Source organism: Callionymus lyra, chromosome 6 (genome assembly GCF_982586985.1).
Source record: "Callionymus lyra chromosome 6, fCalLyr1.hap1.1, whole genome shotgun sequence".
Lineage (NCBI taxonomy): Eukaryota > Metazoa > Chordata > Actinopteri > Syngnathiformes > Callionymidae > Callionymus > Callionymus lyra.
In genome coordinates this window covers 25,911,522-25,923,820 of record NC_141823.1, presented here as the reverse complement: position 1 = coordinate 25,923,820, position 12,299 = coordinate 25,911,522, and the positions used below count along the sequence as shown (strand labels likewise).

General features: G+C 37.3%; 1 protein-coding gene across 8 annotated transcripts in view; it reads left to right on the top strand.

Moving 5' to 3' along the window:
* The window catches only part of neo1a (neogenin 1a), a 143,839-nt gene that overhangs the window by 64,414 nt on the left and 67,126 nt on the right, over positions 1 to 12,299 (top strand). For all 8 annotated transcript variants that reach the window (XM_087794478.1, XM_087794482.1, XM_087794475.1 and 5 more), the window contains exons 3-4: positions 9,027 to 9,302; positions 9,902 to 10,052. In XM_087794478.1, coding sequence (XP_087650604.1) covers positions 9,027 to 9,302; positions 9,902 to 10,052 — 427 coding nt within the window. The remainder of the gene's footprint in view (positions 1 to 9,026; positions 9,303 to 9,901; positions 10,053 to 12,299) is intronic.

Genomic DNA, 12,299 nt, shown 5'->3' with positions numbered 1-12,299 from the left:
AGCTTCATGTGAACAAAATGTATTGTATGTTTTTATTTTTACTTTAAGTGAGTCATTTTAATACAACATCATCCAACAACAAATAAAAAAATCCTGCTTAGATGAATAAAATACATTTAAATTCCGTGTTCTTTATTTTTTGGCTTGTATTATTTTCTGATAAAAAGTATCTTTTTTTATCTTGTCTAGAACCCAACTCTGGAATTTGCATGTTGTTTCTATTCTGCCCACCAGCCTAATCTCAAGCGGGTCTTTTACACAACTGCTTCCTGGGTCGATTTGCATCCTGGCATTCCAATCACGTATTCATTTATAAAAAGCCATATTTCTCTTCGGTGAGGCCATTTTTTTCATTTGTGTCGTCTCCCGAGTTGACAAATGGCTCCTGCTGCGTGGGTGCGGCTGCTGGCTGGAAGGATCTTAATAGTTATTGACAGATTTTCGTCTGTGAAAAGATGAGAAGGGATGCTTCAGATGCGCCTCAGTTGATGAGTCATAAGCTCACGCTCGTACGAGAACAAGATAACAGAAATGAATTATTTCATTGTGGGTGTTTTTTCACTGTTGAATCGAGCGAAGCCCAATTTGTTAATAATATCATAGAGATGCCTTCAGGTGTAACGGGTGTAAATATCAACTTGGTTTTGAGTAAATGATTTAAATTAGTAAAAAAAAAAGCTATAATTATTACTGTCATTGTTTTTGGCTCTCATCAATGTTTCCATAGCAACAGTGGTCTCCATATGTCCTGATTCTCATTCAGCCAATGTTGTGTTTCCGAATCAAATTGGATCTGAATCAAGTCATTTTATAATTGACTTTGAGTGAATGCGTCGAAACTAAATGTTGTAGGTAGATAAGACGAGGTAAACGCCATGAAATGATCTGATTTAACGGCTTTAACTTCTGTTCCTACTCTAGTATCTTTTAGCAACTTGCGGTTCTGGCTGTTCTCCGCTTGACATATTTAGAGTTTAACAACAAGCTAATGTGACGTCTGACTTTAGCCTCTGTCTCCTGGAGGTTTTACTGAGATGCCTTCAGGTATGATGGGTTACAAGGTCAGGATGTGTTCTTTTTATCATCCATTCCACCAGAGAGCATTTTTTACAGCCCAGCAGATAAACCAAGAACTTGTAAAAAAGCCGCTAATCTATCTCTGGCCTGTCGCTCTGATGTGTTTACACAACAGATGCAGCCTCTATTGCACACAGGGCTGTTTTTGGGGGACATTTCAAAGGCTCTTTCAAATATTCACTCTGTTTTTGCAGTTATTTCCCACAATATTGGGACTAAAGGTGGCAATAGAAACACGTGATGGTAGAATTGGGTGAATCAACGTCACTTGATTTCATCTAAAATGTCTATCTATTTTTCAACACAACTTTCACATAATTTGTCACAGTTATCGAGCGTGTTGTCTCTCCATCTTTGTGTAGACGAGAGCCTAAAATACTTAAATCACTCAAATCAAATATTCCTTTTGCAGCCTGAAAGAAAAGTCAACTCTCTCTTCATTTGGAATACAGAGACATCACACTGTGGTTTTCATGTAATATGCACTGACTCTCCAGCTCCTACCCTGAGAGCTGAGTTTCACAACGACCTTGGCTGCTTGACTGAGATGGAAGAATGTGTTTTATTCAGCATACCATAAATCTGACATGCATACATTAGGCCAGTACAGGGGGGAACAGTGTGAACACTGACTTATGCATGCGTGTAACTGCTCATGTAGACTTGATTCTTTTTTTTTTCAAAGGGAATTTTCTGTTAAAACACAAAGAAGTATCTTAGAATTATTGTTTTTTAATTATTAATTGATGAGTAAAACGTGTTGTTTGAGGTTTATCTTTTAAACTACATGTGCGCTGTGATTGACAAGCGACTTGTTCATGTTGTCTAGAAGGTATTGTTTCAAGAACCGTGTAACCTTGAGTAAGAAACAAAGTGAATTAGCAGAAGAATAAGGTTTTGAAGGAATAAACACAATCTTTACAGTAAATAATGAGTGTAGTGGTATTGTTTCAATGTAAACTGCAAATTATATATCTAATAACGTCAAAAAATAATAAATACACATTTAATTCAATTATTCTATTATTTATATACAATTTAACCAAATGTGCTTTGTGTCACTTTTACAATAAATTTGCAAACTAAAAATGGATTTTCAAGAAATGATTCCAAAGACGACAACAGCATTCTTTATGTTACAGAGATACAGAAAAAGAAAGAAAAAACGCTTATTGACATGAAAAATTAGCCATAAATAAAGAGAATCTTTTAAATTATTTAATTATATTACAAACACATCAATCACATTTTTATCAGGTGCAGATTAATGCAAAACAAACAACCAACACTTTAGTGTAATAGTGCAATTTGACAACGGTTAATAATGATGGCAATTTATGTCCATTTTAATGTAGTGAGTTGTATTCATCTTCTTTTTTGTAAAAAAAATACACCCTTAATAACAATCAAATACCTCCATATTGCTCATCTCTAACGTCCATTTTGTATTTAAGCCTCAACATTAGGAAAATAACCTCCCAGTGTAGACAGCAGACTGGAACCCTTAGTTAACATAAGATAAACTATGACTATAAGAGTGAAAACAATTACATATTATTTTAAAAAAATTCCGTAGTTATTTGAAAAATCTACTTTGGTTTCCATTTCCTTTGTCATCCTCAATCAAATGTAATCTTGGTTTATATTTTTTAATAATAACAAAAGGGCTTCAACGTAAAGATATGATTGCACAGCAACATATCTTTCTACTTGCTGTTGTTTTTTTATATAGTAAACTTGATATTGATTTGTTTTTCTTACATATAAAGTGGTGATTCGAGTATAATTCCAATCTTTCTATTTACTAGCGCTCCACTGTTTTTCACAGCTCCAGCCTCACTAAGCAGTGTTGCCTGTATCCTCTGAGGCCGTACGTCTCATTGACATTATCGTCTTATAGACAAGTAGATTACACAGCGACTCCTGCGCTCACTCTGAAGCCATGGTCATCAGTCCTCTGTCTTCTCTAATTTATTCTTCATCCCGTGTAAATCTATCACTGTATTGACTGGCTTGTGTCTGTCCTGACAATAAAAAAAAGCCAAATCAGCTCATTTTAAGGTTTGTGTTTTGCGGCTACTTCATGGAAACTTTTCGCTTGTTGGAAGAGTTCTTATTGATATTTTTGGATTGATGATTGACAGGGAATCTGGTTGAGAAAGTCTTTCAACATCCAGATCCACACAACACTTATTACCTGGACCCTGTTTCTCATCCCATCCATCGCTTTGACCTGTGATCTGTTAGGATTTACAACCACGCCGGGGAGAAATGTCTCCCTTGAAATAAATGTAAGACGACGTAAATTAAAAAGTTAACCTTAATTTATGGAGGAAGAGGAAACCAGAGTCGGTTCTCTTAATGAAAGAATAGTCGGGATGAACTCTGCAGATTTTTATCACTTCAAGTCCTCGACCCAGTTTAATCTTCCTTTTAAACCTAATTTGCTGTCTCCATCCTTCTTATTAGAGCCAGATAATAGTCCGGACCCGGAGCAGAGTTAACCACCTGCTGCATCTGTGGGCTCCTGCAGGGATCTTAACACACTTCGCTGTTGTTTACCTCAATTTCAGGTATTGATTACTCGTATATCCAGGCTGACTTCAGCGTCCCACAGGAGCCGCCGAGAAGTTGTTTATTTCGGAGGTGGAGATGCAGAGAGAGGGGGGAATGTTGTGAAAATAATAATGAGATAAGAGGGAGACTCCCAATTGTTGCCGCTATACATTCAGGGGTTTTAGTGATTCCGTTATCATCGGCGAAAATTGCCGGCTTCCATTGTGATGCATTTCTTTAATCTGATTGCTCATGATTACAAAATGGCACATTTCCCCTCCAGCCGTTCGCTTTGAGGCGCTGACACGGTGGTGATGTGTGTCGACGCCGTGCCTCGTTGTGATTGGCTTTCCATTTCTAATTATGTGCTTCGATTGTCATCGCCTGGCAACAAAAGTGGTTGGAAAACAAGAGCCAAATCCTCATTAACACTTCTTTAAGTCAAGTTGTTTGCAGTGTTCAGGAATATGCTCTTTATCATAAATTGAATAGCGACCTTTTTTTTCTTCTGGTGACCATTAAAGATGAAATAGATTATTGACATTTATGTTTGCAGCTTAGAATAGTAATAATAATAGATTCCCCCTAGTGGGATTAATAAAGTATCTAACTAAATAACCAACAACTAATTGTGTTTGTTTTAACATTTACCAGTTTTTTATTTTATAACTTGCGCTGCAGACATTTGGAGAAGTGTATGATACTGAACGTTTTAACACCAGAGTTGCAGCAAAAGAAACCGGTTTCTTAGTTAAAATTCAGTTTTTGACCGAATGAATGTTGTGTTTTCTGACTGGCCACTTTTTATAATTAGCCTTGTTATCACGCTGGAGGCAGTTGGTAAAATACTCGACTCATTTGAATGCCGATCAGCAGGAATTGCAAGATTGCTAGTTCGAAACAAATGAATATTCCAGTTTCACAAAACTACTGACCCGAAGATGGAGCAACAATTAGTTCCTGTGCGATGAAGCTGAACTTTATAGGATGGTTTTCGATGGACAGAGGAATTGATTATATCCAGAAAAGTGTCCAGTGGGTTATTTTTAAAGTCCATAAATTGTCATCCCTCTCCACAAAGAGACACCATGGACCTGTTTAATGTAGGCATTATTTTCATGGACCGGCCTTCAAGGTGTGACAGATACAGGGGGAAAAAATACATAAAAAGGAATATTTAATGCATGGGAAATACGACTCTCCATAACGTTGAGTCAGTGGAGGACCCTGGACTTGTGTTTCTAAAGGTTGACGTTGACACCTGCTGTAGTTTTCCAGTAACGTGTTATTTAACCAGGACAAGGTCTCGACATATCAAGAGACACGAGTGAAGGCTACATATCAAAATAAAACCCCTTTTTAGGGTGTAATGCTAGATGGTAACCAAAAAACTGGAACTTGATTCCCACAGTTCATTTTCATTGAAAAATTGAAATTGATGTTCTTTAAAAAAAATCTTCCTACATTTACTCCCTCAGTTTGGAGAGTAAAGTTTAGCCAGAATTAATGGTTGTAGCAGCTTGTTTTTTATTGTAACAGTTCATCTCTCTGAGTCCCAGCCAAAGCTGTGATAGAGATACAGTTGGAATATATTCACCGCAATAAACCTTGGGTTGAGTAAATCAAATATATTTATCGGTCAACTTCCTCCTGGGTGCAGCAAAGTCATTGTTTACAGTCTTCCTGTTGCTGCTTTATAGAGAAATTAAAATTGATTTGGTCTGTTCTCTGAAGTTATACTTCTTCTTTCACCGTAAACAGCAGACGCTTAAACGACTCTGACAAGCCGGGCATCAGAGAAGCATTGAATCAATGTTTATTTTCTTTTCCTTCAACATAATATGAATGAAGTGACTTGTCAGTGTCGGTGGAGAAGAGTGGCATCGGCCTGAGCTTTTTTCAAACATACCCAGCACTAGACAAAAGCTCAAATAGTTGAATAAAAATAAGGATCACAACAGATTCAAGGCGTGTTTCTACTCGTCTGGCGTCTAATCCTCTTGATTCTTGAGGGGAATCCCTCAATCTCTATGCTTGTTCCATTAATCTGCTCATTGTCATTCTATACCTGCTTTTAATTTGCCACAGTAAGGATTCGGCGGTGTGATACGAGGGCTTGTCAGCGTGCATGTGTCGCTACACTCTGCAGCACACGGTGCTACCATTCTTTTCTTTCAGTCTCTTCAAATGATGGACACATCGCTTCATTAGTATTCATACGGTTCATACGATTCATGCGATTGTACGCTTTGTTCCTCAAGCCGTATGCAGATGATGTATAGTTTTCTGTGGCTAAATGATGAAAATTCTCACAGTAGGTATTATCACCCCCCACTTTTTTTTTGTAAAACAACGAGCTGGAAATGAACATCCATGGAAAGGCGTCTCCTTTTAAACCCTGTGGTTTGACCATCTCGTACATTATTGGCTTCTTGGAATCAATTGTCTCCAGTCCACTCCGGTAATGAGTGTTGAGCCGGCCAGAGAACGGAGCCGCAGTCCAGTAGTTAGTGCTGACCAAGAGTGTGGAAATGAAGCCGGCCGCCAGTCGATTCACGCGCAGAAACCTGATTAATTGGAATCGATACCTTAAGAATCATCACTCGCCCTCTTCACATCTCTAACGCGCTGACCCAAAATTAATGTAGCAGAATTTAATCCCAGTTACACATCGAATACAGTTTGATGTAGTCTTTGATCTACACGGCTTTTAAGGTTGAAGTAAATGTTAAGTCATTTCCCATCTCATATTCTGTGTTGGCGAGGAAAGCGATCCGGCCTTAAATTTCCCTTCAAAAAACGGAGCCGTCTCGGAGCAATAACAATTTCTCACACCGGGCGATGACTTTTAAGATTCTCTTGTCTCCTCGTCGGGCCAAATGTCAACTCCCCCATGTGACATAAAGTCCTGCAGATATCTCCCGCTAATATGCCTCGGGTCCGCCGTCTTACCCTTGGCTTTCCAAATGTCATGGCTTCTTCCTTCAAACATTTGGTTTTTCTCTGTAGCCTGATCCCTCAGTTAACGGCTTCTTTTCAACTGCCTCTGTGTTTTATATCCAGGGAAGTCTTTAAGTCAATCAACTGAAGCCGGTCTATAGTGATGTTAACTAGACTTTAGACTTTATTTAATTGTCATTGCACAGAAAACTGTGAATCTGGCAACGAAATGTCATTCCTTGGCAACCGTTAAAAAACACAGCAGAGTGAATGTATATATAAAAGTATAAATATATATATTAATAAGTTAAAAATAGTGCAATATAGTATAAACTGAATACATAAATAACCTTTTAAATATTGCATAGAATTGATAAAATTGGTGCAATATGGTATAAATGGAATAAATACTAAACAATGGTGACAGAATGTTTTGAACATCAAGAAAACATGCTGAATCGTGAGTTGGCTGAACATTACGTAAACACAGCATATAGCATATTAGCAGGATTTACTCCCTCCCTTGTACAACCTTTGCCTGGAGCTATCCATTACACATCATTTTTTGATGATCTATCATGTTTGCTATTACCGCTTGGAATGCTAGTTCAATGTTCATTTTGATTAAGAAATGAAATATCAATTGAAATATAATGTGTTTAACAAACATGACGATGAGTAAAGTGTCAAAAGTGGTTGTTTTTGTTAGGCTTCTTGTTGTGTTGGTAAAGTTGAATTGGGCTCTTTTTTGCAATAGTTCTAGGAAGATAGCTTTTATTATTCTCTGTACTGACTAAACTTAATTAATATTAGATTGTCAACGTATTTAAGCAAATTAAAAGCAATAATTAAATAAAAAAACTTCTTAACTTACAAAACTGTGACAACATTTGACAAAATAATCTATATAATATGGATGTAGTAAATGTGATATCACCCAACTATTATTGAAACATGTTTTATTTTTAGTTTACCCATTTACTTTGACCTGTTCACAATATTAAGGCAATAATTTAGTAAGTAAGTACATTTTATTTTTAGCTACAGCAAACATTAAAAGGAAACATTTGATTAAAGATTTACACCTAGAAAAATAAATAAGGTTCACTTAAACTGATACCAGATTCATTGAGTGACAGGAACCTTCACCAAATGTATCCACATTAAGGGGACTAGCGCCCCCGCAAAAAGAGCAGGTGACATTAGGTAATGTTTTTTAAATAATTGGCAGTCGAGGTCGTTACTATGTATTACTGCCGTTTTACTTGAAGTCTCTGATATTCATACACAGACTTCACAACCTTGTTTTGAATTGAATATAAAATGGTTTTTTTTCAGATCAATGATCCGGATCTTTTAACCTTGAGGTGAAATCCTGCACTTATTATTGAAAAGAGCCTGTGGATCTAGACGTTTGTTTTTGTAATTACAGCGTCGTGTCTCATCCACCGCAGCGCAGATTAACACCCACACTAGTGATGGAGAGAGCTGGCACACGATATATAGTCCAAGATTACTGGTTAAATGCTCTTTATAGCAGTGTTGTTTCTACTACATTCTTTTCATGATGTTGTGTTACTCTGAGCAGCTTCTGTCCCTTCTCCTGCTTCTCCTGTGAGCATATCACCCCAAAATAGCACATGAAACATTAAATTCAATCTTATTAAAAGTGTCTTATAACAAATTTATCTCATAGTGGAGAATAGAAAAAAACGGATCCCAGCGAATCAACAATGAGTGAATCACAGTGTGAGAGTAGCAAAGAAATACTTCCTTTTTTGAAGGCAGAAACCTCGAGCAGAACCAGACTTGGACTTGGAAAGAAATCCGAGTCATTAATTTTAATTTGTATTAAGTTAAGGTTAATCAGGGTTGCTCTGAATTAATTGGAATTAATCAAGATTAAATGTCATTCATTTTATTTTTAAATTAAACACATTCAAAGAACACACAATCAAAGTAAAAAAAGAAAACAAAAAACTTGCTTAAAAAAAAACAAACATCATCAAAATCTTTTCAATATTCTCCTTCATCAGTTCACATTAACAATTAAACACAACAAAAATTATAAATAGAAATGTACTTTAATGTGAACCTGGTGCTCTTTTTTCAAACAGTTTTTTATTTTTGTTTTACTTTTGATGTTGCTTTGTGTAATTTATTTATTTTCAAGCTTTTGGTAAAAACAAAAAAAACTCTTTCTTCTTAATGTGCTTTAACTTAATTGTGGTCTGTTGTTCCATCTTATTTTCTTTTATATCCAAACTTTCCATTCTGATTCTCTACTCAGTTGTTTTGAATTTGTCTTCTGCTTCTACTGCCCATATATTGCATTAAAATCAGGTTCATCATGACAATGGATTCATGTGGGTTGACCTACCATTTTTTACAACTCTAGAAAAGTTTTTTTCCAATCATCTGCTGTAAAGTAACGCCTCCTTCTTCCTGCGCAGGGATGCCCAGGTTCGTGACCCAGCCATCGTCGGCCGCGGTGAACGTGGGCGACAGCCAGGTGATGGCCTGCGAGGTCAACTCGGACCTGGTGCCGTTCACCCGGTGGGAGAAGGACCGCCAGCCTGTGGAGCTCACCAGCAGGCTGGTGCAGCTGGCGAGCGGCGCCCTCCTGATCAGCAACGCCACGGAGAGTGACGGTGGCCAGTACCGCTGCCTGGTGGAGAACGTGGGCTCGTCGAAAATCAGCGACGAAGCTCTTCTAAAAGTCCAGCCAGGTACAAAAAAACGATGAAGCGCTGCAGAGGGTTTTTGGAATCCAGTTCTGTTGTTGGTCGTTATGGTGAAATGTTCACAGTAATGCGAGCAATTAATTACAGGCTGTTTGAATATTGTAGGGCCTCTCGTGTGGGAGCCATCATTATTATATACTCCAGTGCATCACTTGATGACTGAGGGGGTCCTGAGTGCTGCTCAGGCCCACCTGGCGACAGGCAGACGGTAAAAATAGATCTCATACTGGCTGAGAATTAACAACATTTCACTCAGAAGCCTCCTAAAAAGAAACGTTTGGACTTAAAAAAAGATGTGGTCAAAGTGGTTAGAACTAGACACACTTCATTATGGATCATATTGACAGTTCTGCTAAAAGTACAGATGAGTCGTGATGCGTCTGGAAGTTAGTGGGTGTCAAGATGTTTGCCTGTCTTCTGGTCAACAAGAACATTACTCATCCAGCTTTGCTCTCTGGTGTCGGTGTCAGGAGCTCTTTTGAAGTTGTGAAGACTGATGATGCTGATAAGTCCAAGTGTGCTGCTCACCCCGAGTTCAACCTGAGCTCAAAGCCCTGACCCCGTTTTGTTATCTCGCCTTGAAGAAAATGGAGAAGACAGAATGTTGGAGTTCCTGGTGCAGCCCACTCCTGTGACCAAGGTGGTCGGCGCCAATCTACTGCTTCCCTGCACGGCCACTGGCTTCCCTCCTCCGCATGTTCGCTGGATGTTCGGAGACAAGCCTCTTGAAGAAAGGTACGCATCAGCAGTTGTGTTTGTTTTTACTCAATTAAGAACTGGGAAAAGAAAGTCAGTAAAACACAAACAGTAGCTAATAGTTGAGAAGACTGAAGAAAGATGGTTTAAAATGTGTTGTAAAATGAAAAGAAAACAACTTTAATAATAGGTACAAGATAAAAAGAGTGTACTAATGTAATGAAACAAATGTAATTCCATAATTTTATTTTAATATTTTCCCTTTTTGATATGATTTTAATTAGATTCATAATGTTAATATTAATAAGTGTTTTTTTGTCTTGGTTAATTAAGTTACTGGCATATTTATTTATTTTTTAAATGGAGGTTACTTTCTTTTTTTCCACATTTTTATTAATTTTTTGTAGGACAATATTAAAAAAAAGGTTATTAAAAACATAAGTGGACCAATATTATTACTTCAAAATAGTTTTACTATTAATGTATTTTGGTGATTTTGTATTGCAAAAGAAGCATCTCTTACTTAAGCGAGCTTATTTGTTTGCCACGTTTTAGCCACACCAGAAAAATAGCCTGTTTTTTCTGAACTTGTGCTTTATTTTCCTCGTACAAAGCCTCTTCCGTTGGATGTATACGTCTGATTTTATTCAGGTCCAATTTCCCTAACCATTTCTCTCACCTATTGAGGACACTGTGAGAGGATTTGTTTGTGTGCTGACAACACTGTTCTCTTTTGTTGCTGCTGCAACGGTCGCATCTCTTCTACACTCCGTGATATCTGTGATTTTGAAGCCGGATGTGAGAGAATCACGTGTGCATTGTGTGTGTGTGTTATACTGAAGGCCTCGATCAGATCAGAAAGTATCTTTAAAGAGAATCTTCTAGGAGTTATTTTAAAATTAAATCTGGTAATGGTTCTTGTTTAAGTGGAAAGCTGTCTTGTCTCTTATTCAAACATCTGTGTTTAACCTGTAGGGGGCAGTAATGAGAATGAACAAAAGCATGGAGGAAAGCAACAACCTATTTTAGGTTCCAAGAGGAAATTATTGTTGACTACATTTAATTGACAATATGTAAGCAGTGAAAGAAAATAGTTCCGGACACGGGAGCTAATATGATCGATAACTTAATACAACATTCACTGCATCTGTGACCAAAACTCTTAAGGCCAGACTTAACAGACTGATGTCTCTGACACTAAAGTTTCAGGTCAATAACAATCACAGTTTCATCAGAGGATGGAGGGATATATAATATACATTTTGATACATGTATATCCATTTAGTATTGTCTAAAAATAAGTTGTGGGTTATAGATATAAATAATAAATAATTTCTTTAAAAATTCTGTCTTTTAACAAGGTTTTGTTACAAAAATGTGTATTTTATATTTCTAGAAAGAACTTCTCCTTTGTCTGGCTCTCGTATGTCATCAGTCTTTCATAAGTTGTGTTTTGTTAGATGATTTTTCAGTTTTCATTTATCAGGGAGTAACAGATCAGAGGGAATCACTAGGTTACATATTGCACCTGGTTTTTCAGCAAAATGTTAAGCTATGAAAACGACTACGAATAAATATAAAAAATGTTTATTATTTATTAATTGTTTAAAAATGTTTATATTATTATGCTCCTAGAAAAGTGTTGGTGCAATCGCCCTTTTCAAGACTTCATAACTGGCTCAAAAGATGGTGAAAATCTCGTGGCAAGTCGTATCTTTTTAATGGACCGTCCAAGTCTGTCTTAATTAGGCATGACTGATATTCTGTCCACCCACACTTGGTACTTAAGAAACGTGCCCAGAATAATGTATTTTATATCTGAAATCTAGATGGGCAACATACTAAATCATTTTTTTCATCCTATTGAATCGTCGACAGGTTCATTTTAACTGTTAATTTCTTTAAGAAAAGTCTGTTTAAAGAAGAATTTTGCAGCATAAGGTTCATCTACTAATTGGAGGATAGAACACACGGAGAGAAGTCTTGTTAATATTGTTTGCTTCATGGTGACCATCCCATATTACCTCGCTCCCTCTCCTCAAACTGCTAAAACACATATTCCGCCGTAACAAGGACGTCCCCACGGGTAGACCGGGACGTAACGAATGGGCCTCTGGAGGTGGAAAACAAGCTGAGGGTTCACAAATGAAGATCGGCGAGAGGGTGTCACAGCTCCTGTTGCTCTCACTCCTCTGGCTCTTGTTAGCTCAGCATCCCACTGAGAGAACATGAGAAGTTTGAGTCACACCAATTAAAAAATGCCCTGTGTTTACCTAACCTCCCTGT